Source organism: Stenella coeruleoalba, assembly GCF_951394435.1.
Source record: "Stenella coeruleoalba genome assembly, chromosome: 9".
Classification (NCBI taxonomy): Eukaryota; Metazoa; Chordata; class Mammalia; order Artiodactyla; family Delphinidae; genus Stenella; species Stenella coeruleoalba.
The window spans coordinates 60,135,908-60,161,757 of record NC_137155.1 but is presented as its reverse complement, the minus strand read 5'-3'; the positions used below and the strand labels follow the sequence as shown (position 1 = coordinate 60,161,757).

Here is a 25,850-nt window from a genome sequence, read left to right as displayed (position 1 = left end):
CCAGGCCTTTCCCAGTGTCAGTGTGGACTCATCAGCCACCAACCTTCTTTAGGAGTCCACGAAGCCTCCACCAAAGACAGGAGCAGGGCTGGAGAGACCACCAGACTCACATTCAAAGGAGAGACTCCCCAGAACCCCTTCCCCTCAGACCCCTCCCCATGGAGAGGCGGTCACCCAGGCCTCTCTGTGCGAGTGATAACGGTGATAACATCAGCTGACACCACTGACCATTAAGACATGTCCAGTCTCACTAAGGGACTTCTCGCTAAGGAACTTGGAGTCCAAGCTCGAGAGCCCAGCCACGACGATGCACCGCCACGTGGACTTGCCACGTCTGAGGGGTGCTTCTGTGTCCCTGTGTGCACGAGGGTCCGTGATTTCATCTCCCCACCAGCACATGAGCTCTGGAATGGGAAGTATCTGCCTGCAGGGCGCCCTATGTCCCTGGTGCTGGTCTCTCAGAAAAGCCTGAGGTCCGAACAGGGGAGCAGGCTGGACCCAGAGTGGCCTGAAGAGGCCCCCGGGGGGGACCCACCTTGGTCTGGGTTGAAGATTCGGAAGAGCTCGGGGCAACTGACGAGGACCATCTCACCCACGTGGGCAGGCTTCCAACATGTGATGTTGTCCCACATCCCAGGGCAGCCTGTGAGGAAGGGAACCATGGTGAGAGGGCAGCCAGACGCCCACACACACATCACACGCACACATCACCCTGCATGAGCTCTTCCACGTCCCCAGGCTCCACGTCGCGGTGGGGTCCCACTTCAGATCGACCTCCTCGGTGGGCCCTCCCTACGCCTCGGGGGAGGGGCAGGAACCGTCTGGCCCAAGGATAGTGCTCCACGCCCTCTCCCCCCAGTCGCCCAGCGCCTTTCGGGGCAGACCTGCAGCAGGAAGACGACACGGAGCTGGGACCTGAAGAGGACCACAGATTGGCCAGATGGGGGTGGGGGGAGGAGGGGAGAGGCCTGCAAAGCCGAGGCCCCGAACTATCAAAGGGCTCGGAGCACAAGGAGCCAGGAAGCAGGGAGCACCTGAGGGGCCACTGCTGGCGAGGCACCCCCGCACCAGGTGAGCACCGAGGGCTGGAGGAGAGCGAGGACAAACCGAGAGCTATTTAGGAATCGCCAAGGCGCGCGACTCGCTGGACGTGAGCTTGTGGGAAAGGAGGAAGAGGTTGGGCTTGATGACCAGGTTTTCAGATCTGGGGGGCTCCGTGGACGCTCCGACCCCCGTGCCTGCTCTCCTTCCAGCCCTTGCCAGCCTCTCTGTGGAGTCCTCTGTACTCCCATCACCACCACCTCCCCTCCCCTTCATGCTTCACTCCTCGTCTGACTCCACCCCTCCTCTCCACGGAGAGGCCTCTTGCCCTTACAGACCTCTCCGCCCTTATGGAGTGGGCTCCACCCTGCCCACCCCGACTGCATGCGGGGGCTCGTGTCTGCCCTGCCCTCGGCCCCTTGCCCCACTGCCCTTAAACGAGACCACCAGGCCCAAGGACTTCAGGATAGAATTACACAGACAACTGCCAACCCTGACTCCTGCACAACACGGGGGCTACCTTCCATGGCCAGGGGCCTGCTGGATATCCCCACCTTGAAAGGCCTAATCCACACACAGCATGTCCAAGACTCAACTCAGCAGCTCCTACAAACTCTGATTCCCTGTCTCAGCCCCAGCTAGAGCCCTGGAGTCACTCTTGCTTCGTCTCCTCCTCCTTCGTGCTCCACAGCCGACCGGTCGCCAAGTCCTGCCGGTGTGACGTCTGGATATTTGTGGAATCCATGCCCTACCCTCCATCCTTGCACTCCCACCTAGCTAAGGGCTGACCACCTGTCACTGGGACCATGGCTAGAGCCTCCCCAGTGGTCTCCTCACTCAACCGCACAGAGCTGTGACCGTGAGCTCTTCCAAAGGAAGATCGGGCTGGGTCACACAGCCGCCACCCCCAGTGAGCACCTTCCAGCGATCCTGTCACCTCAGCTGTAACGTGGTTCCTAAGGCCTGGCCCTTGCTTCTCACTCTGGCACGTGGGGCACGGGTGAGGCCCTGGGATGAGAGCTCACCCAGGGAAAGGACGTGATGTGAGAGGAGCCTGGAACCCCCCGTTTTCCAGGTGGGCAGAGATGTAATCATGACGGGGGGGGGCAAAGGCAGAGAAGGGAGGCAGCAGTGTGGCGTGTCTGACGGCAGAGTACAGACTTTCAGAAAAGGGACCACATCCTGCTGAGCGGTCTATAGTAAGGGCTTTGGAGGGCTTCCCTGCCATGTAAGGGACAGCCAGCGCTTGTCCCAGCCCACAGGACTGCTAGGAGGACTAACGAGTTCATACATGTAAAGCTCGCAGAAGAACGGCGGGCTCGCTCAACGCATGCTCGCCATTGTTATTACCATTGATTTCATTATTTCAATTAGGGGTCCCTGGGGATCATTCCCCTAAGAGAGATGAAACACAGCCCTAGCAGGTGAGAAGAAAGGCCAGTGGAGGGCCACTGACAGACACAGAGGAAGCCCGGGCAGGTGCTGGACAGGGATGGGGGCCCGGGGCGGGCCTCATGAGCTCACAGCCTCTCTGTTGGGGTCCATGACTGACTTTCAGGTCCTGTTTGGACCAGAAGGCACCCAAAGCTTCCAGGTGCAGAAAACCCTATCTCTCAGAACTCAGACCTGGCTACTTTAGAATTCACACCCAATCACATTAGCCTCTAGCATCCTGCTCCCAGAATGACTGAGTCTGGGAGACAGAAGCATCATAGAAAGCTCTGAGGACAACAAACCAAGATGACGAGGATGCTGGGGCCACATGAAGGGAGATGGTCCCAGGTCTGTTACTGACGATTCCTATCCGCCCACCACAGCAGGGCCCCAACCTGCACGTGGCTGGTTATGACAACATATCCTTGAAAGAGACCTAACAGTACATCTTTGGCCGCCATGGCCCGTGTTGACCGTGGAATGGCCATGGAGCGTGGCCGTGTCTGGCCCATGCCCTGGGAACCCCAGTCAACAGATGTTCCCTAGATGTGGAACGTTAGGCCCTGGCACGGCCTAATGTGTTCCCCTGAGTTCTGTGAGCCGTTATAGCAAATGATGGAGCCTGAAGAGGAGGCTATGGGAACTCCTTTTTTTTTTTTTTTTTTTTTTTTTTTGCGGTACGCGGGCCTCTCACTGTTGTGGCCTCTCCCGTTGAGGAGCACAGGCTCCGGGTGTGCAGGCTCAGTGGCCACGGCTCACAGGCCCAGCCGCTCCGCGGCACGTGGGATCTTCCCGGACCAGGGCACGAACCCGTCTCCCCTGCGTTGGCAGGCGGGCTCTCAACCACTGCGCCACCAGGGAAGCCCAAGGGAACTCCTGATTTGTAGCCAAGACAGACTGAAGTGTGGGTAACCTGGGGCCCCACGACTTGCAATTGGCATCTGAAATGGGGGAGCAGCCTCCTGAAGCTGACCCTTAACCTGCTGGGTCTGTGCTAACTCCAGGTCGTTAGTGTCAGATTTGAATTAAATTGTAGGGACATCCAGTGGGTATCCGTAGAAAACCGGAGAACTGCTTGGTATGGAAAACCCACACATTTGGTGTCAGAAATGCTGTGAAACGGTTTTGCTTTATGGGACAATGTCCCCGACCCCAACGGGAGCTTTCAGCCATCCACACACCTCTCTGGCCTGCATCACTGGGGTCACAGGAGACGCAGGTCACCATCTCGGGGCTTTCCAGGATGCCCTGTGCACATTTCTCCCGTAGGTATCACCTCCTGGCCTGACCCACAGAGGAAGAGAGGTGGGGTCTGTCTCCTCTCCTGTTCTGGATGGGGTCTGCTCTGGCCTCAGGAGCCTTGGAGCTGAATCCTCCCAGGAACGTCTTCCAGGGAGATGAGGATGGGATTTGGGCTCCTGAGAGTGCCTTGGGTTTTTCTAACTAAGGACAGCAACTCATTTTCCTTCCACGCCCACAACACACATCCAGTTTCTCTTTCCCCATCTGTTCCAGACTCCAGTCCCAACAAAGCTTAGTTCTGTTGAGGCTAGAAGATTTCAAGATGCCATTTCTCCCCCACTCTCCCTTCTTTTACCTTTTCTGTGTCTTCTCTTTCCCCTTCCCTTCCCTCTTTTTCACTCATTTATTCAAGAAATATTAAGTGCCTATTACAAGTCAGACACTGGAGAGCAAAACTGGGGTGAATAAACCCCCCTGGTCTGTGCCCGCACGGGGCTTATAGCCTGTGGTCCTGGGAATGAGTTTGGATTTAATACCAAATGCTGAGAAGAACTTGGATGGTGTATTCCTTTCCTGTTGCTGCTATAACAAAGCAAACCTGGTGGCTTAAAATGACACAATTTCTTATCTTACGGTTCTGGAGGTCAGAAGTCTCACTGGGCCAAAGTCAAGTTGTCAGCATTCCTTCTGGAGGCTCTAGAGGAGAATCTGTTTCCTTGTCTTTTCCAGATTCAGGAGGCCACCCACATCCCTTGGCCTGCGGCCACTCGCTCCATCTTCCAAGCCAGTAGCATAGCATCCTCAAAGCTCTCTCCTCTGACCCTCCTGCTGCCTCCCGTCACCTATAAGGCCGCTTGTGACTACACTGGATCCACCTGGATAATCCAGGCCACTTGCTCCATCTTAACTTAATTATACCTGCCAAGTCCCTTTTGTCATGTAAGGCAACACATTCACTGGCTTTGGGGATTCGGACGTGGGCCTTTTTTTTTTTCTTTTTTTTTTTTTTTTTGCGGTACGTGGGCCTCTCACTGTTGTGGCCTCTCCCGTTGCGGAGCACAGGCTCCGGACACGCAAGTTCAGCGGCCATGGCTCACGGGCCCAGCCGCTCCGCGGCATGTGGGATCTTCCCAGACCAGGGCATGAACCCACGTCCCCTGCATCGGCAGGTGGACTCTCAACCACTGCGCCACCAGGGAAGCCCATGGACGTGGGCATCTTTGGTGGGGGCATTATTCTGCCTCCCACAGATGGGTCTGAAGACGCAGAGTCACATGATCTGATTCAGCTGTGTGGGAAGGTAATATATTTCAAGAGCAGGAAAGCAAACATGGAGACATGTCTGTCAGGACATGGCAGCAGTCCAGAGGAGGGTGGTGGGGCTCGCTTAGGAGCCATGGCAGCCAAGGTAGAAAGGAGTTCTGCGTAGGAGAGTCTGTAGGCAGGACTGACAGGACTTGGTGACACACTGGCTGGACCCAGCCGGTGAGCGTGCCAGGGAGCGTTGGTGCTCATCCGTCTCACGTGACTGAGTGCTCACCCATGGGAAGAGGGGGGAAGTGATGAACAGGTCTCAGAAACATCCCTCGCAGACTCCATACCCTTTCTCTCTCTCTCTCCCCTCTCTGCAGCATCCCTGGAGGCCGCATATCGAGGGTGGCAGTGTTGCGAGATGCAAGGAGCCTGGATCTCTGAAGGACCGGGCAGAGTCGAACTCCACCTCCCACCTCTGCTGACCACGCTGGCTGGTGACGTGTGCAAGCAGGAAATGTTATGGTGCTAAGTCTCTGAGATGTTAAGGTTCATCTGTTACCTCAGCATGGTCTAGGCTACCGTGACTGATGCACTAAACGGGAGAGAGGGGCCAAGGATGACACCTGGGTTTGAGTGTCCAGATGGCTGGCCGGCTGAGCCACTCGCCACAGTGGGGAGGGCTGGATGAGAAGCAAGTGGTGGGGGGAATCGGCAAGCTGGAACTCAAGAGTGTCATCTGGGGTATGTTTAGTTTGAGATGATGTGAAGAGCCAAGTGAAGCCAGATTTCAGATAGGCAGTTAGACAAGTTTCTGGCGTTCAGCGGGGAAGTTGGAACTGGAGGAAGAGAACGGGAAGTAGGCGGCACAGGGATGCTCTGTAGGGCCGTGGACCCGGGTGACATGTCCAGCGAGAGGGCGTAGATTTGAGAAGAAAAAAAGAGAAGAGACTAGGGCCTGGCCCCAAACGAAGAGATGCCACCACTCAGAAGAGGAGCCGGAAAAGAAGACTCAGGAGGGGTGGCCAGAAATACAAGGAAAACCAGAAGACGCTGGTGACACAGCAGCAGTAAAGCCTGCTTCAAGGAGGAGGTGGTCAAGTGCATCAGACACGGCTGCGGGGTCGAGAAAGTTCCTGTCCTCTTCTACCCTGTGCAGAGGAAATCAGAACCGGTCCTCTTCCCTGGGAGAACCCTGGGAGAACTCTCCACTCTGACACCCCAAGCCTTCCTTGGGCCCCAATTCCACACGAAGCCTGCCTGTGCCCTCCTGGCTCAGTCTGTCCCGCCGAAAGCCTCTATGGGACTTGATGGGAGGAATTCAGGCACCGGGGGATTCCCGCTCGGGGGGAGAATGCTGGGCACACTCTCCGGGGCTGCTCCCACTAAGATGCTGACACACAAAGCAGCCAAGGAGAGGCGGTGCCTTGTGACAGCAGGAGGGGAAAAGACCACTTGGGCAGGTTGAATGGAGAGAGAACGCAAGAGCCATTAGCCCCGACTGGAACAAAATAAGGAGCTAATCTCGGGTTGTCATGGTGATGATCCTGTCCAGTTCCACACAGTGTTCAAAACTCGTGAGACCAGGGGCGCCAAGGGGACTCAAACAAAGGCGCAGTCCTCTCTTTGAGAAGCTGCCTGAGGATGCCTGCGTATCGTTAGAACAAGCCCCTCATTTCGGCATGCGACTCACGGGTAAAAAATGATTCAATTTACTGAAATTTACTTTACAGCCAATGTTACTGATCCATAAAATGAAGAGCAGCTGTGAATTCCGTGCTGGGGGAGTGGAGGAAGGACTGAAGATGCAGCCCTCCCCTCTGGAAGTCAGCGGTTCTCAAAGTGCAGACCCCAGAGCGGAGCGCCACTGGGAGCGTGCCAGAGACCCAGACACTCAGGCCCCGGCAAATCCACTGAGTCAGAAACTGGGGCTGGGCCCAGTAATCTGGGTTTTCACAAGACTTCCAGGAGGTTCTGATACAGACTTAAGTCTGAGAACTACGGACCAAAGAGAAACAGGTTTGGACAGAAACAGAACCCTTTGTCAGACCTGGGGAGCGAGTTCCACAGAGGGCGGGTCCCTACAGGCCCCGCCCCCTCCCCACGATGGGGGTCTGTGCGTTCTCGGAACAGCTGGGAGGCACAGACAAGAAGCTGGTCTTGCCCCGAGGATGGGGAGCCTGGGCCCAGCCTTGCAGTGGTTCCCCCGCCCTCCTCCAGGCCTCTCTTCCGGTGAGGGGGTGGAGCCGGGGGCTAGGGTACACACTCTGCACCCTGAACAGGCCTCAGAGGCTGGGTCAGAATAGCAATGAGCAGGCTTTCCTGTCTCTCCTCCAAGCCACTTCCCTCCTGACCCTGCCAAGGCCGCGTCAGGCCTCCCTCTTCCATCTTCTCCAGAGTATGGGGTGTGGGACCCCCAAGGAGGACCACACCTGACCAGCCCACTTAGATGCAGGGAAGGCCTCCAGACTCATGCAAGCCCGCAGTCCCGCAAAGAGGACGTGCTGGCAGGACTCACCCTGGACAGGCAGGTTGGCCGGGCTGAGCCGAGAGAACACAAGTGGCCAGCCCGGCAGGCAGTGCCTGTGCCCTGTGTGGGTCTGGGGACGCTCCGGAGAGGAGGCGCAGGTTCCCACGCACAGGAGTCCTTTCTGCTTCTCTCTAGGCACAAGAGCACCGCAGCACAAGAGGGCCCTCCCTGGCTGGGACAGCAGACCTGGGTCCTGTCCCAGAGCTGGCTCTGGCCCTCGGTGTGACTTGGCCAGCGACGCCCAACTCTGGCCTCAGCCTCTCCGTGCGTCCCATGATACAGCCGGACTTGGTGCTGTCTCAAGGTCTGTTTAGCATTCAGGAGTTTGGAACGAGGGACAAAACCACTAAATATATCACCTCAACAACGGTCCCAATAAACATCTTTAAAACCCGCCAGGGACGCTGTGGACAAAACCACCCAGTCAGAAAGCCTGCTTTCACTCTCCGCTATCTTACCTATATTTTCTACCCCCTTCAGCTGCCTGCTGAGCGCCGGTGCCCCTCCCTAGCATATCTCTGTCCCTCGGCTTCCATTCTGAAGGCCCCTATATGCAATACGGTCCCACGTTCTCTTTGCGGTGAAGGTCCCAGGATCAGTGAGGGATATGGGTTTGAGGGGATGCAGGTGTCATCCTGGGAACCCCTCACCATCCCCCCAACCACACGTACATGCCACAGACACGCCTCCCCTCTAACAGATCAGTGTCTTCATTCCAATGCACTCACTTTATGGGATTTAAAAGATCATGGGGACACACAAGTAATATATATATATATCTACCAGCATTGCTGTGAATACACACTCACAGTCACTGGAACAAGCTGACAGATTTTCTTTTTCAAGTGTGTTTCCGGGACATCGGCTGACCCCTGGCCAGCGTTCTGTGCATGGTGTATGTGCTTGGGACAGAAGGGGCAGGGGAGGTGCAGAGAAGGGGTACAGCAGGAGGGCTGGCCTCTCTCATGTCACCCCAAGCACATACATTCACACCATAATGCTGATTCTCGCTTATAGTCAGATTGGACTCTTGGCTCCCAGCCAGGTTTGCCTGGACGCTGGGGGCTGCTCTCTGGCCCAGGTTGACATAAGCACCCTGGTAGAGGCTATTCTCTGGCCAACCCAGTGGCTCTCAACCTTGGATACACTTTAGAATCGTCGGGAGGCTTTTAACACGTACTCTCAACAAGTGCCCCCGTCCGAACGCCAATCACGCTGGTGCGGGGAGGGCCTGGCCGTCAGCATCTTTCAATTCTCCCAGAAGCTCGGCAGGCCCCACCCCTGGCTTTGCCCTCACTCCGCCCGGGCCGGACACCTAAGATCCCAGCTCGTCATGTGAGTTGAATGAGTGCACGAGAGCGTGAGGGGATAAGTGAGCAAATGAATGAGCAGGTGGATGGGTCAGTGAAATTCTTCCACAGGCTTGGGGTCCTTTGACCAGGTTCAGGTTTGGGGGTGACCTGACTTACAGGGCCCCCGAGGCAGGACTACGAGAGGGAGGTCCAGGCAGGGTCCTGGGCAAAGCTGGAGGCACGGCAGCTCAGGGGATGCCACCACTGCCGTCCCCTCCGACCTCCAACTCCAGCGGCGGCAGACGTGCAACACACAGATACCTGCTCCCGGGCCCTCAGCCACACGTCCCTCTAGCCCATCCCCACCGACTCCAATTCAGGGTTCCAGACCTAGGGGGGGGCTCACTCCCTTCCCCCACCCGCCTCTTGCTGCTGTGGTTCCCGCAGCCCAGAACATCCATCCCTCAGCTCTCACCTGCCATTAAGTGCCAGTCCTCCCTAGGGCCTAACTCAGGGGTTCTTAGCTAGTTTCTCGTCAGAATCGCCTGGGGAGCCTCTAAAAATCACGGTGACTCCAGTGGAGTGAGGCTCTGGCCTAACTGGTTTGGATTGTGTCCTGGGTACATTTTCCTCAAAGCTCCCTGGTGACTCTGACGTACAGCCAGGTCTGAGGACCAAGGACCTGATGTAAAGGCCACCTTCTCCATGAATCCTTCCCCACAGAGAATTCCTTTCATCGTCCTCTCCTGAGCATGCCTGGGGGTGGGAGCCCCTCCCGGCAGCACTGGTCTGCCCCTCCTGGGCTGGCATCCATCCTTCCATCTGCCTCACTCACACTCACACCTCTGCCTGGATGCCCCTGGGGGGAAGGCGGCGGGGTTGGGGGGGGGAGGTCTTGTCCTCTCCCTGCCCGGGGCTCCACAGGTGCATTTCACCTACATGCCTGCTGGCCCAGTCCCAGCCCCACATCCCACCTCGACCCATCCCTACGGAACGCTTCCTACTACTCGATCCCAAGTATACCTGAGAGCTGCGAAGCAGGAACAATGGCCCCGGGTTGGGAGGGAGGCACCTGGGTTCCAGGCCCACCTGAGCCTGCCACTCCCCCTTCCTATGGTTCTAAAGTCACTGCCCTCCAGGCTCCACATTCCCATCCCCTAGACAAGAGGCCTGGACAGGATATTCTTTGAGTCTCCCGCAACCGTGCACCCACCTAGGCCCCCTGCCTCAGGTTCCCTGGCTGGTGAGGCCTCAGATCCACTTTTGGCCTCAGTGAGAGTTGAGCAACAGCTCACCTGGAGGGAAAGGACAGCATGGCTGGGAGTCACTCCATTACCAGTTAATGCCTGCTGAGCTGACTGGCTGGGGAGCCCAGCCCAGCGGGACGATCACATTTAACTGGGCTGCTGACTAACCCCGCATTTAAACGGATGGTGCCCAGAAGAGCTCCCTGTAAATGGGGAGGAGCGGGGGGAAAGTGGGTCCCTCCAGGGTGGGTGGAGAACCCCACCCTCCAGTGACTGGTGAGTCCTCCAGCGATGCCCCCTACCCCCAAACCCCCAACTTCCCACACAGACCCTCTCTCTGGCCCTGCTGGAGTCAGGAAGCCGAGGGTGCCCTTGCTCTACGGGCCTCAGCGTCCCATCTGCACAGCAGGGGAGTCAGGAGGAAAGGGGTTACACAGGACCACCGGTTCTCAGCCGGGGCCATGCCACTCCCTTGGGACATCTAGAAAAGTGAGGCTTTGGGGACTGTCATTGAGATCAGGGGCAGTTAGGGGTATCTAATGGGACAGCTAAGGCCACTGCATGTCCTGCGGTGCGTGGTACCATCCAGCACAAGGAAGCAGCATCCGGCCCCCCAGGCTGGTAGCAGCCCCAGGAGAACGGAAGCACCAGATACGCACAGGACTGGGGCTCCTGCTGCCTTGTTCTCTCCCTTCTGATGGAGTGAGCTGAGGAGATGGAAATGACCCCACACCTCATGCTCTGGGGAGACCAGGTGCTCTCTAGCTCGGCCACCAGCAACAGCTGTGTCCCTCCCACCACCAGGCCCAGGCAGCCTGCTAACGAGCTCTCCGACAGCTGCTGCTCAGCCCAGACACCAGCTCTATCCCAGCTCCCATGGGAGTGAAGGTGGCCACGTCCAGTCACCCGGGATAGCCCCTTCCAGAGGGAGGCATCCAGGGCAGGCCATCCCCAAGGAGGGCAACCCCAGTGTCACTGCCTAGAGTAGATCCAGGGCTCCATCACCCCAAGGGGCTTTCTGAAGGACCCAGGGACCTGTACCCTCCACTACTTTCTATAAGTTGGCCAGAGGCTGGGACATCACTTCTAAGGCTGGCCTGGATGTGCCAGGGATGGTGGCCCTCCCCGCCACCCTCCTCACCTGGGGAGGAGTCATTCAAGCCCATCAGCTCGTTGGCCCTCTGAATCTTCTCCAGGCACATGGCTTGTCCCTTCTTGAAGATGCAGTCAGAGTGCATGGCGGTAGCCTGCAGGAGGCACAGGGGATACATGGTGAGAAGGAACAGGGAGGTTCACCGACAAGCCCTGCTACCTAAGCCTCCGGGGCGGTGGGAGAAGGGGAGTGACAGAAGCAGGACGACGACAGTGACAGAGAGGTTTCAGAGCCAGCGGGGACCCTGCCTCCACTTCGTCACAGACGCCATGAGGACTCTTCCCCTTCACCAACTCAGTGTGGGACCTGGGCAGATCCCACCCGCTTCCTGGGTCTCAGTTTCCATGTCTTATAATAACATTAGCAAGTACACACAGAGCACTGTACTAACTGAGTGCATTACTCTGTCATATGCACGCATATATATATCAAGAGTACTACAAAGCAGGCGCTATTTTTACCATTTCCCATTCCACAGATGGGAAACTTAAGCACAGAGACGTTACGAAACTTGCTCAGGGTCACACAGTGTAGTAGACTGTACAGCCAGGATTCAAACCCACGCAGTCCAGCTCCAGAGACCACGAGGCTACAAGTGCACTTTAGGGGAGCAAGCAGGAGGTGAGAAAGAGGAGGGGCTGAGAGAGCTCATCCTCTCTCTCCTCTGGGGGCCCGGGAGCTGCAGGTGAAGGACAGTGGTAGCATTCCGTGGGGCTTAGTAGCCACTCTCATCTACTCCTGCCCCATGTGACAAAGGAGGGAACCGAGGCTCAGAGAAGTTTAGAAACTCCTGCCCAAGGTCACACGGCTGGTTAGTGGCAGAGACTGGATTTAAGTGTAGGACCAAGTAACTTCAAAGCCCACGGATGCTATCACGACAGCTGCATCCTAGTGTTGTCACTTCAACTCAAAACTCCAGGGCAGGGATGGTCCCATAAGGGGATGCTGGCGAGTGTGGAGGCAGGCACAAGGCATCCCAAGCTGCCGGAGCAGTGCTCAGGGATCCAGTCTAGCTCAGACCGTTCCCAGATGTGCACGGAAAGGGATGAGCTGGTCTGCGGTTCACACAGTAAGGCAGGGCAGAGGCAGGACTGGCATCCAGGGCTCCGAAGACAGCTGCATCCATGCTGGTCAGAATCCCCAGGTTGAGGGGCAGGGCCCAATGTCTGGGAACCCTGCACCCCATCTCTCTCACTCAGAGACATGAGCAGAGAGCAGCCTTCTGAGCCCTAACCTGCCAGAGACTAGTGAGCTGGGGACCAGGATCACAAGTGCCTTCTGCAGCCTTGACGAGGGCCCCTGCATACGGTTGAGCAGGCTGTGTACTGTACAACTCTAAAGGCTGCCGCATATGTTACTATCATAACAGATTTGTAAATTACGTAACAATTTCTGGTCAAATCGGTACAGGGTCTTGAGGAAGGGGCACCCTTTTTAGTTCACCCAGAAGTGCCAGATGGTCCAGGGGGGTCCTGGCAGAGATACCAGCCATGTGAATTGAGCTCGGCTGATAGCACACAAAAGACACGGGTTATCTGGGCTGGGAGCTCAGGTGAGCCTGGGGTTCTAGCTGGTCGTGGAGGGGAGGGTCCTGGGCCCTTACCATAGGCAGCAGAAGGAGGGCAGCCAGGGAGGCCTGTATGACACTGGCCATGATGCTTCTCAGCCCAGAAGGAGGCTCAGGCCAGTGCTGCCCGCCTCTCACTCACAGTAGCTGCTGTTCAGCCCCAGGTATCTACAGGCTAGAAAGAAAGGAAAGGTATGAATCCTGCGGGTCCGGCGGCATAAGAGGGGCGGCGACAGCCCCCCACCCCTACCTGCAGCAAAGCCCCCAAGGGTAACCCCCCTCCGTGCCTTTGTGCTGTTCTTTATTCTTCTATCCCACAAGCACCGGCCGAGGGCCTACTCACTACCAGGCACTGGTGGTACAGCAGGGAACACGCTGGCTCGGGCGCCTACAAGAATGGTCTGAATGGCTTTCTCCTCTGCAGCAGGTGACTGTGTCCCCAGATCTCCCTCCACGGGAAGAGAGTTTTAGCTGGCACACGCGTGCCCACCTGGAGAGGACATTTCCAGGTGCCTCTTGCTCTCAGGTGCGGACATATGATGAATTTCCCGCCTATGGAAGGTGGGTGACAGTGACACGTGCCACCTATGCGCCACCTGTCCCTAAGGCATCACGTGCTCACCCCTGCTGCTCTTTCCCCCTCCCCGATGCCAGACCCAGGCTGGACAGAGCCGCCAGGACAACACCAAGAGGCGGGGAGCGACACACCGAGAGGAGCCGGGATGACTGAGTGCACCCGCGGCGCTGAGCCACCCAGCTAGCCTGACGGCCTACCTAGCTACAGGCTGCTACGTGCCCTCCTCTCTAACTCACTCACTCATACAGGGCCGCTTTGTTCCAGCAGCCAAGCCCGGTCCCCAACAAACATAGCCTCCTTTCACCCTGCCGCAGCCCACTTGGCCTCCAGGATAAAGCCTTTACCAATGCAACAGACAAAAAGAGTGACTACTGAGAAGGATGTGCCTGGACCTCGAGGACCTTCCCCCCAGAGCTCCTGTGGCTCTGAGGCCCGAGTTGCTACTAAGGACCAGAAAGGGCACGGGCAGTCGAGTGAGGAGCCTGAGGGAGCCCCAGCACATGCCCAGAGGAAGAGTCCGGTCAGCTTCTAAAACTGATCATTAACACATATTCCCTGCAAGCCAGCAATTCTGCATCTGGGTGTCTATCCTAGAGAGAGATTTGTGCTTATACAGAAAGAAGCATATGAAAGGATATTCACTGCAACATCATTTAAAATAGCATCAACAGCAAAAAATGCGGCCGCCAACCATCCTTCGAGCAGGCACTGTTAACAGGCCCCTGCATAGCCATACAATGAAATACTACACAGTAATTAAAATGTTTTGTTACTACTATTATTAAAGAGATTGAGTAGGCCCATGTCAGGGCCACCACTAACCCACAGGTGGCTGGTTTAAGAGGCCCATGGGGGCTGCTTCCCAACCATGAGTCCTTACACACCCCCCATCAATGGGCAGAGCAGCCAGTACCCTGGGGCCCTTTGTGCCCCCAGTGGCTGCCTCCCTCCCTCTCTCCTTGCCTCAACAAGCTCCCCTTGGCCTCTCCAAGCTCAATCTGGTGACAAACGAGCACCCGAAAAGGAGACAGAAAACCAGCCGCAGGAAGGTTCAAGGAAAAGGGGGTCCGTTTCATCTACCCACTGTTCTGCCTTTTTGGCGCCCACTTGGAAATACTGAGGGAGGCTTTGGTATCCCCAGGAGATGCTCTGAGAAGCCCAGGGTAGCCGTGGGGATGCTGGCCCAGCCTCTCCCCCAGGGGTCAGGAAGGCCTGGGCAGGCTGGGGAAGCACTGGCCTCAGCACCCCTGGGCACCCCAAGCACAGGCTTCAGCCTCTGTACCCACTCCCAGGACCTTCCATACACCTCGTGGCCACAGGCTGCCTCTGGCATGATGTGACACCAGTGGTCCGCATAGGGGTCGGTCATCTCCACTATCCCTGGGGAGGCCAAGGCCCTGTCTGCAGGGAGCTGGTGTTCCCTACCAACCCGGCTGGAAGAGAGGAAGGCCGGGCCCACAGCTTCTCAGCAGATGCTAAAGACTGAGGGCCTAGAGGAGCTACTAAGGCAGAAGGCCTCCGAGACCCGGATTGACTCTCCCGCACAGAGGACAGCAAGCCAAGGCCTGCTGGGGTCTGGAGTCAAGGAGGCTTCCACCCAGGACAGTCCTGGGTACCCCCAGCACCTCCCTCGACACAGCCTGTGGCCTGGGCCTGGGTTCTGGCCTCAGCACTTGGCCACAGTCAAGACCTTTGCTTCTGTGGGTCTCAGCCTTCTTAGCCGAGAGGAAGGTGACTCACCACCTCAGCTCCCTCCTTGGCCTGCCTCACAGCCAGCCGGGCCCAGACAAAGCCAGAGGAGGGAAATGGATGCATGGCCTGTGTCTCTAAGTGGACACACGGTGCTCCTTCCTGGAGGCCGTCGCCCTTGTACTCCCAGCAACATGCCACCAGAAACACATCTCTTGGGAGAGACCTCTGCCCTGGGACATAAAGCAAGCTTCCTGGAGGAAGAGGCCTGGGAAGAGTGCTCAGGGCCCCCTGAGACGGCAACAGCACTACCCGCTTCCTTCAGGACTGGGTCCCCACAAATGAGACTCACGGCCTCCTCCCCCGAGCCCTGACCCAGGACGCAAGATGAGCTCTGACCTCTTAACACAGTCCTCAACATGGGCTGCTCAGCACAACCACTGAGGAGTGTTTAAAAATACCCCTGCCCATGGGGCTTCCCCGGTGGCGCAGTGGTTGAGAGTCCGCCTGCCGATGCAGGGGACGCGGGTTCGTGCCCCGGTCCGGGAAGATCCCACGTGCTGCGGAGCGGCTGGGCCCGTGAGCCATGGCTGCTGAGCCTGCGCGTCCGGAGCCTGTGCTCCGCAACGGGAGAGGCCACAGCGGTGAGAGGCCCGTGTAAAGCAAAAAAAAAAAAAAAATACCCCTGCCAGACTAAGTCAGAATGCCTGGGTATCAGTGTTGTTTAAGTTCTTCAAGTGATTCTCATGTATAGATAGGATTATAAAGACTCCATTTTAACCTTAACTTATTAGAACCAAGAGAGCTGACCTGGGAGAGCTAGTGGCTTGCCCAGCTGGGGATGCGCTGGAGGGCAAGCGGGTGGCAGCAGGCAAGCAGAGAAGGAGTTTGTGTTCTGAGGACTGGCGGTCTCTCTCTCTTTCTCTCTCTCTCTCTCTCACACACACACACACACACACACACACACACACACAGAAACAGGTTTACAAAGAAGAGCATAAAGACACGTCAACTCCACAGAGACAGACATTTATCCCCAGGGCACGCACCTGAAGGCATCAATACAAACACCCATGTGTGGAATACACAAAGGTGGAGATTCCTTCAGGGACTGAGAGACAGCTCCACACGCCTTCACAGAAACGCAGAGGCACACTCAGAGCACAGCACAAAGGTGTGTGCAGAGGCATCACACAGCGATTTAGATCTTCACATATGTTCATCAGACTATTGATGCATATTATCACACACACTCATTCTGCAAAGGCACTCAGATATTCAGCGGCAGTCAGATGTATCCGGATTCAGATGTGGCCGCAGGTACACACACACACACACACACACACACACACACCACACACACACACACACACACACACACACACACACACACACACACACACACACACACACACACACACACACACACGATGCCCAGATTTGCGGGCTGCTTATCCCTGCAGTGGATTAAAAACAAGCTGAAGCGATCAGAGGCCCCCGCCTAACCATTCCCCCGCTCCCTGCTTTGTCACCAGGCTGCTCAGACAACGCGGCGAACCAGGAGAGCGGCGTGCCCCCAGCCCAGCGCCGCAGGGTGGAGGGGCTGGGGTACTCTCAACACGAGGCCTCCTCTGGCACTAGACCCGGGTTCCTGATTCCCACTTTTGCCCCCTCTTGTTCACCTTCCCCAACTACCGTCCACCCTCTGCCCAACAGGACACAGACACTCGCTAGCCAAGAGATGGAAAGAGGGAAGCTGGGAGCTCCCAGGCCTTGACCTTCCCACGCCCGACCTCAGCTGGAAACCTCAGAGACGACCTCCTGCAGCCTCTCCACGATGGTGACCTCAGCCCCCACCTCTTCTCCCCTGACCCCCGCCCCGAGGCAACTGGGCACAGCCCCTGCGGGACAATGCTCAGAGTTTACGGTCTGAGGCCACCTGTCCCAAACCTCATACTCCTCTGGACCACATGCCTGGCTCCTCTGTCCCAGGAAAGCACTTTGAGATGTGTCCCCTGGGTCAGCCATTCCCAGCCCTGTCCCCTGCACCCTGTTCCAGCTGCCTCTCTCCTCTGGACTCCCCCAAGCTGCCAGTGACCCTCCTAAGGGCCAGGCCTGGCCACTGCAGCCTGGGGTTGGACCCTCCCCTCCCTGAGGATGGATGCTGGGCTCTTTCAGCCCAGCCACGCATGTGGCTCTGGATGACCTGGTCACTGATACTCCCAGGTGCTCTCTCTTGGGTCCAGGCTCTGCTGGGATAAACTGGCTTTTGCAACTAATCTGAGGACAATTAAACTACCTCCTGGCGTGTAGTGTGGTGGACTCAGGAACCATTTTGCTAGGGTTTTAAGCTTAAAGACCTCAGGGAAGCCACTTAACTTTTCTGTGGCTTAATTCAATTATATGTGAAAATGGAATAACAGTAATACCTACTTCATAGATGTTACTGGGAGGCATCAACCAATTGATATAAGTAAACTATGGAGAGCGGAGTATAGCCTGGCTCCCAATAAGGGCTACACGTGTGTTAACTACTATTATTATCTTACCACTTTGTGTTCAGGTTTTTTCACCTTCCTGCTGCCACCTCCACCACCATAAGCCCTCTGTCATATTCAAAATAGGAACATCAGGCCTGCTGCACTTTTATTTGCTGATGGCTAACATTTATTAACCACTCGGTACATGCCAGGCACTCTTCCAAACAATCAGCATGCATTAACTCATTTCACCTGCCCCAAACCCATGCAGTCGTTCCTAGCATTATCCTCATTCTATAGCTGAGGCGACTGAGGCACAGAAAGGCTAAGCAACTTCCCCAAGGACACACAGCAAGCATGTGGTAGAGCTGGGAAGTGAACCGAAGCAGCTTGGCTCCAAAGCTTGTGCACTCCATCCCTATGCTCCTGCCACTCTCTGTTATTGGTAAAAGGAAGACCAGCTCAGAGTCCATTGGTACCCTAGTAGTACCCTCTCACATCCCTGGGGACTGGCCAGGCCCTCTGCTACCCTCTGCCCACACTTCTATATCTGAAGCACCCTCCTTAAGAAGAGTGAATTACAGACACAGCATTTCAGACCTGAAATGGACTTTAAAGGTCACCTCCCCTACAGTACGGAGTTTCCTGTGGGGAAACTGAGGCCAGAGGCGGGGGAGACACTTCCCAAGGTCACACAGGAGAGAGTCCCGGAGCCCTGCCTGGGGAGAACGCACGTGCCCCCCTTACAGACTTGGGAGGGCCTGCCCTCCTCAGGCCCCAGAAGCCCAGCAACTGGCCTGGGGCGGGAACAGAAAGAGCAGCTGTTTTCCTCCGGCGAGCCACTGCGCCAGGCACGCAGGAAGACGGCGTCATCAGTCAGCACACCGGAGCCAGCGGTGACTCACCGGGCTCTGACTTTCCGCGGGCAGTGGGAGGGGACTCGGAGACCCTGCAGCCACCCCCCACACTGCCCCACACCCTGCAGGACCCTTTCTGCAGCCCCTCAGCTGAGAGTGGTCCAGCTCCTGGGCTGGGGCGCTCAGCTCTCTCCAGCAGCCAGTCCAGGGCCCTCGGGGAAGCTGACGTCTCTCCACTGCACCCTTCCAGGCCAGCCGTGAGCAGCACAGGCTCCTTTGTCTCCTGGGAGCCCCCCACAGTGGGAGGGCAGCATCTCACTCCTCCTCTCCATGGGGCCACACAGCCCTGGGTCCCTCTTCTGCCCTCATGGAGCTGAGGCATCTCCTACTGGACTCCTCTGGCCGCTCCGCATCCCTCTCCCTCGTGGGGCAGTGCCAAGCCTGGGCACCACACCAAAGATGACCCAGGGAAGGCGGACCCTACACCTCCCTCGCTCTACACGTGCTCCCTTTATTAACGAAACCTGAGCAGCACTCGCCTCCCACTTCCTCCTTGCCCTCCTAGTACAGAGGACCAGAGAGGGAAGCCTGAAAGATGAAGCACTGCCTCTCCAACGCACCCCTCAAGGGAGAGAACTTAACTTCTTTCTGGGAGACAAGAACCTCTTTCCTCCCCAATAAGGTCAGAGCTGATAAAGGTCAGCGTCCAATGCCGGAGTGAGGGGTGTTCTGGCAATCAATGGATTAATCATTAACGCTGACGTTCCTCTTTGATGTTCCAACGTTCCCCTTTCAAAGCCTGGTCCCCGGAGTCCTGGGCACAGCAGGTGACAGAAGCCAGGTCCCTGGAAGGCCTACGATGATTCCACCCAGGCCCTGCATTTTACACAGAGGGAACCTGGGCTCAGGGTAGGGAAAGGCTGGGCACACATGCACACGGGTAGTAATATCCCATTTCACAGGTGAGGGTTTGAGGCCCGAAGAGACCCAGAGCCTTTCCCAAGGTCACGTTGCAAAGCCCTTCCACACTGGCTAGTTCAGGCACATCTCCTGTCCTGGAGGGGTCCTGGGAGTCCTCTGCCTGGGACAGCCCCCCAGGGCCTGAAAGAGGATGAGGGGAGAAGAATGGGAAGGAGGAAACAGAAGATACCAGAAAGGGGAAAGGAGGGACGGGAAGTGATGGAAGGCAGTGGGAGGTGCGTGGGGAGAGGGCGGGAGGGAGGGCACAGGAAGCAGGCTCTGGTTTGTGGAGAGTTTGCTTAGCACCTCCCAGGCGGGGGGTGAGGCTGGGGCAGGTGGGATGGCGAGCACTGCCACCTGCGCTGACCCCTGCTAGCCAGCAGTCCCTCCAGAGTAGCTGTGAGGCCCTGGAAGGGCGGGCCAGCTCTGACGGGCACAGGTAGAACACGCGGTGGGGACCCTCAACCCTGAGGAGTGCCGGGTGGACGGGTTTAGGAAGGTGAATGCGGGGTGTCGAGGGACCCAGCAAGATACCAGGAGTTGGGGGTGGACGAGAGGGTGGAAGACTGGTGCTAGTCTGCGGATGCCAGGGCCACTGCAGCCTAGCTCCACGGGAGAGGGCTGGGGGCACTGAGGAGTGTTACAGGGCAGTGACGTGCTAAGCTGCCCGTTTAGGGAGTATTCCTCAGAAGGCTGGTGAGCTGAGCGGAAGGAGCAAAGCGCAGGCAGAAAACCTATCCTGGATTCAGGGTAGAGGTGATGGGGGCCTGGGCAGGGAAGGGCAGCTGGAATGGAAAGTGGGGGACAGAATCCAGAGGCTTGGGCAAGTGGGAAAAGAAAGTCTCCCTGGCCCACCCCTCTGGGGAAATGGCAGGAAACAAATGTCAGAAGGGGACAGACAGGAGAGATAGGAAGAAACCAAAGGCAGGACCCGATTCACCACACGACCTTAAATCAGACACTGGGACATCGGAAGTGCCCGCAAAGGAACTGTGTGTTTAGTCTTTTGTCTCAGCCGCCCTTCTCTGAGGCCCATTTTTCACGGGGGAAAGGTGACAGCTAAGGCAATGCCTGGAGCTGGGAAGAGAATGTCCAGATATTCCACAAGGCCAATCTAACCTCCTGCCACCACCTCCAGGAAGCCCACCCCGGCTGCACCCACCTCCACTGGCCTCACCCTCCTCTGAGAACTACCAGCCCTAGATGAGGAGCCCCTTACTCTTGCCTCGGCTATTTCAGGCCTCATCCTTCTCTTTGTGAGTTTGAAGCCTGTCTGGGAACAAGGGGCATGTCCAGGTTTCCCTGAAGTTTTCCTACTGGTGGAGATGGGCATGCCCCTGGCCAAAGAGGGTGAATGGGAATGGGGGCTCAGGACCTGTTTGGTGAGCTCAGCGACGCGATGTCCTTTCATTTTCAGGCATGGATGTTGTCTCCGGGTGTCCTTAGTACAGGAGATTTATCACATGAACACAGCAGAGGCCTGTCTAAGGTAGGATGCTGAGGCCAGGCATTACATAGATGGGCACCCTGAGCTCCAGGCAGGGTGAAGGGAAGGCCCCCCCTAGGGCGGCTTGGGCCCCCAGGACTAAGCCCCTCCCTTCTTCCACCTCTTAAACCACTTCTCTTTGCTAACCTACAGCCCAGGGGTTCACAAACCCTTCCAGCAGGTCAGATCCGGCCTGTCACCTATTTTTGTACAGCCAGTGAGCCAAAAATGTTTTTTCATCTTCCAATGGTCAGGAAAAAATTAAAAGGCTCATACTTCATGACACAGGAAAATTGTACGAAATTCAAATTTGTGTCCGTAAATAAAGATGATCAGAACATAGCCCTGCTCGTTTGCATAAGTATCATCTATGGCTGCTTCTACGTTATGACAGCAGGATGGAGCAGTTGCAACCTAGTGTACGGCCAGCAAAGCCTAAAATATTTACTATCTGGCCCGTTACAGAAAAAGCCTACCCACCCTCGTTCCACCCTCACGCAACAACACACACGCTTTCTCCACTCAGTGCAACGTGCATCTGGACGCTCATTAAGGAAGAATTTGTGATCTTCACTGGGCAGACGTCTGAGTCCCCAGGTGTGTCGAGATCTGTGTGAGAGGGTGTGTCCCCGTGTCCGTATGTATGTCGTGCTCTGCTGTTGTATGTTTGCCCCAGTTCTCTGGCAGGTGTCATGGGAAACCTGCATGCCGCCCCGGCAGTGTGTCACTCCCTCTCTGTGTGTCACTGTGGAGGTGGCTGTCACCATGTGCCTCTGACGGCATCCAGGGCTCAGTACAAACACGCCACAGCTGAAGAGTTTGCAGCCTGAATGTTGCCAGGCAGCTGGACCACTAGGCCCAGACCAGTCAGACCCTGGACTTGTAGATTCCTCCATTCAGAGGTGGCCAAGGCTTCCAGGGCCCCTGCCCCACCTGTCTGGACATGGGACCTCTGCTCACATACCTCCCCAGACAGGAAACCCACAGTCACCCCAAGTGTCGGCTCCACACTGGGTAGCTCTCAGGGAAGCAAGGCCTTCCTGGCACTGAGCTGAGCTCGTGCTCTGTGCTTGGCACACCTTGGTTCTGCCCTCTGGCAGACAGCACAAGGTGTCCTCTGCTTAACAGTGCCAGCCCTGGGTCAATGAAATCTTCACCCCTAAGAGGCCAGAGACCTGGGACACTGAACCTGAGGCCACATCCCCAGGAAGAAAGCCACCTTGTGGCCTTAGCTCTTGTCTTTCCTAGGCTCTTAGGTGTAGATACTGATCTCTAAACACCCATTTTGTGTTGTTTTGTTTATTCAACACAAATTGAGGAAATGTCCCAAAGTAGGAGCACGGCAAAGAGGGGTGGCCGCACGAGAAAGGATGTATTCCAAAGCGTTTCTCCAATCAACGCCCTGCCAGCCTTAACCTTACACAAAACAGGACCTTAATGAAACTTTTAGCCTGATTAGTTCTTAGAATGTAGGAAAGAGTCCTTCAAGAGGCTTCCCAGAGATAACCCCTCTCACTGCACATAGCGGCAAACAGAATCATACGGTCTTGTCCCAGACACAGAATCATGGATGAACTACCCACCACAGGGGAGGGAAGGCACCGGGTTCGCCTCCCTGGTCACCCCACACACACTTGTTGATGAACTGTTTGGAAGATCTGGACAGGGCCTGCCCCAGTGTGTTGTATCTCTAATTCATATACTCAAATTTTGACTGGTGTCCAGACTGAAACCTCTACTTGCCCTCCCCAAAGTCAGTGGAGAAGAGGAGCCCCAGATTCATCTGAGGACTGGGGGTTCTGCCAACCCGACCTGCACCCAGCACCAACTCAGACTGGCCCCCTGAGAAAATCTGAGCGTTGCTGCCCCCCAACCAAGGCCCATACACAGTTTTGTATCCCCTTCAGAAGCCCACAGCCGCTCAGAGCCTCCAGCCTGACCTTCACAATGCTTGTCTGCCTCTGCCCAAGAGGGTCCCGAGGCAGGCTGCCCTCCACAGACTGTGTAGCCCCCTCCCATCCCCCAGCCGCCCCCAATGCAGCGCTGCTCACTAGAAGAGCCAAATGCTGTATATTTTCTTTTGGTGTGTGTGGGAAGGCGGGGGGAGCGGATAAGGGAGACATGCACCTGCACTAAAAGCACAGAAATCATCTGGAGAATTTAGCAGGGGTCCTCCATCCTTCCCCCAGCAGCTTTCAAAGTGGGTCTGAGCACGGGCCAGGGGTGAGCTTCCACTCCCAGCTCCACGTGAAATACAATCAGCTCCTGGCTCGGCTCTCCCCTGAGCGTCTAGCTCCATCCATTGGCACCCTGGCCCCTTCGGACCACCCGCCACCCAACCTGCAAAGGTCCTGCCTGCCCAGGATGTGGGCCCCAGCCTCCCACAGCTGCAGCACGAGCCTGTGCCTTTAAGGCAGTGGGCAGGGGTCTCATCTCAGGCGAGCCCACTTCAGCCAGGGGAGGCCACCGCGTTTCTCCCACAGGCCCCCGTGGGGCGTTTCCTCGCGGGATCGCAGAAGCCCAGGCATCCGGACCCCCGCCTCTCTGCGCCGCGGGAAACCGAGAGACGACGCTCTTCTGAACAATCCCGAAGGTGTCACTACAGGGGGACATTCTCCGCCGGCCCATACTCCACTCTGTACACAGCACGCCGCTTGCCCACCCCTCAAACCCCGTGAGGACTGCGGTACCCAGCCCCCTGGGGACCCTCCAGCTTCGCCTGGCCGCGTCCGTCTGCCCTGGGAGTAGAGAGACAGGTCCCTGTGGGTCCCTCCGGCCGCAGTGCCTTCCCTGCCCCTGGTCCTCCCTTCTGGCACGGAGAGGGGCGCGAGGTAGCTAGCCCACCCCACCCGCTGCGAGCTGCAAGGATCGGTCGCCCCCGAGCATGATCCCAGATATTGGGAGGGCGGGGGAGGGGTGCGAGAGGGAGGGTATCAGACAGTCGCGCAGGATGGGTGCAGCGGCGGGAGACGGCTTCATTTAGGTTTCGGGAGGTTGGCCCCGCTCTGGCCCTGGCCCGCTCTCCGTCGGTGAAGGACGCTGCTTGCGGAGACAGCCGAGCTGGAGGAGGGGCTCCGCGGTCCCCAAGGGGCGAAGGTTCTGGAGTCGGGGGAGGGCGGACAGGGCTTAGAGGGGCAGGGGCGGCGGGGCGGCCCTTACCTGCTCACAGCGGGGCCTCGCCGCGGGGCCGCGGGCTGCGGGTCGGCCCGGGGCAGACTCCGCGCCCCGAGCCGCCCGAGGACGGGGAGCGTGTGCGCTCAGCAGCGCGCGCCGAGCCCGGGTCTCCGCGTCCGTGTGTCCGCCGGCTGCCGGTATCCGTGGGTCCCTGCGCGGCGGAGTGAGCTTGTGCGCACGCGGGGACCGCGCTCGCCTGGAGCCGCCGCTGCCGCCGTCAGTAGCCGCCTGGGGCCCGAGCGCGGCGCCCCCCGCCTGCCCTCGCCCGCCCTGCGCCGCGCGCCAGCCCAGCTGGGTCCGGGCTGCGGAGAGGCGCCGCCTCCACCGCGAAGCCAGGCCGGGGGCAGGAGGGAGGCGAGCGACCACCGCCTTCCCCCAGAGCACTTCGCAGGCTGGGGGTGGGGTACAGGCCAATGGGCGCCCGGGGGAGGGGTTAGGCCGGGGATGGGGTGGAGCGGGACCCCGCCCGCCGCACATGGGAGCAAGAGCTTCGGCTGGGAGACCTGGGGGCGAGGATGCGGAGGCAACAATTCCCCTCTGTAGTTCGGCTTCCGGGGCTCAGCGTCGGGCCTTCCCCGGGGCTCACCGCCCTCCTTTCAACCCTCCCGAGATACCCAGAGCGAGAAACCCTCTGCCTTCTCCCTGCCACGTCCTCCTGATTTCCTGTCTGAGCCAGCTCCTCCTCCTCCAGGAAGCCTTCCTTACAGGGCAAGTCCCAGACTCCCCTTGGGATTTTCTTTGCCCACGCAGCCCTGGCCTGGGAAAGTCAGCTAGCTCCGGCATTCCTGCCTGGATGTCTTCAAATGTGATCCCCTAGAAAACGCCTCTATGGCCAGAAAAGGGAGGTGGGGGCCTTACCGGGGCGGCCTACAGCAACTTAAGATGACAGTGCTCTGGAGTCAGACTGCCTGGCTTCAGTCCCTGCTGTGCCAGGGCTAGCTCTGTGAGCTGGGGCAGGGGACTGGGCATCTCTGAACCTCAACTTCTTCCCTGTACGTGGGAATCATAGTACCTACCCCCCACCTCTTAACAACATCATTAAACAAGAATGGTACACACATCCCAAAGTAGGTTTTCACTGATTTTATTTCCTCACTAATGAATTAATTACTATGGCTACTGTTATTGTAGTACCACTCAGCCTCCTCCTAGTACAGATGGATAAGTTGAGGCTTATTGCGGGGAACTAAACAGGTCAAGACAATGTAGCCAGTTGGTCGTGGAGCCAAAGCCCGACAGAGAACAGTTACCCACTCCCACCAGCCAGCACATTGCTTCCACCTGCCCCTGCTCACGGTTTCTGGTCACTACCCCAGGTGTCAGCAACCCAAGTCTCCCTCCATAGCCCCATCCACAGTTCTGCAACCAGGCTCTGTCTTTCCTCATTCAGGTCATCGTTCAGCCTCCCTGTGGGCCTGAGTTTTGGGTGTGGCCACCTTGTTGAGGAAGCTTCAAGGAGGAGGAGGGAAGAGAAAGAGACTTAAGCCTTTCCTTGGGAATTCTAGTCCAGCTGGGGAGGAGAGGACTGGAGCGTGAAGCAGGACTCCATAACGAAAACTTGAAGGAAGTATCTGGAATGATGCGAGGAGTTCCCTGGGCCCGCTCAGTGAGTTGATGATTTTTCTTTACTGCGCAGTGAACCCTGCCCCCCTCTGTATACCACACTGTTGGTCTTCACGGATCACATTTCTTTCAGTCCAGAAAAGCTTCCTGGAGGAGGAGAATGTTAGTTCTTCTCTGTATCAGTATAGGGTGAGACCCTTCTGGAAAGAAGAGGGCCTGGTGCCTTGCTAGAGTCAGACAGACAAGATGGACAGGACTTCCCTCTGGACCTGGGTACACCCCTTTCTAGATTGTTGCCATTACCCCT

The 25,850-nt window shown here is 57.3% G+C and overlaps 1 protein-coding gene across 5 annotated transcripts in view; it reads right to left on the bottom strand.

Annotated features, from left to right (window-relative positions):
* Positions 1-24,522, bottom strand: part of ADCYAP1R1 (ADCYAP receptor type I) — a 50,761-nt gene extending 26,239 nt beyond the window's left edge. For 2 of the 5 annotated variants that reach the window (XM_079930917.1, XM_079930915.1), the window contains exons 1-4: positions 23,966-24,522; positions 12,794-12,932; positions 11,179-11,284; positions 536-643 (exon numbers count right to left, since the gene is read on the bottom strand). In XM_079930917.1, coding sequence (XP_079787043.1) covers positions 536-643; positions 11,179-11,284; positions 12,794-12,844 — 265 coding nt within the window. In that variant the 5' untranslated portion in view covers positions 12,845-12,932; positions 23,966-24,522. Of the gene's footprint in view, positions 1-43; positions 89-535; positions 644-711; positions 885-11,178; positions 11,285-12,793; positions 13,041-23,965 lie in introns of those variants that run through there. The other 3 variants (XM_079930913.1, XM_079930914.1, XM_079930916.1) reach the window with 3 other exon arrangements.
* Positions 24,523-25,850: the final 1,328 nt, after the last annotated feature.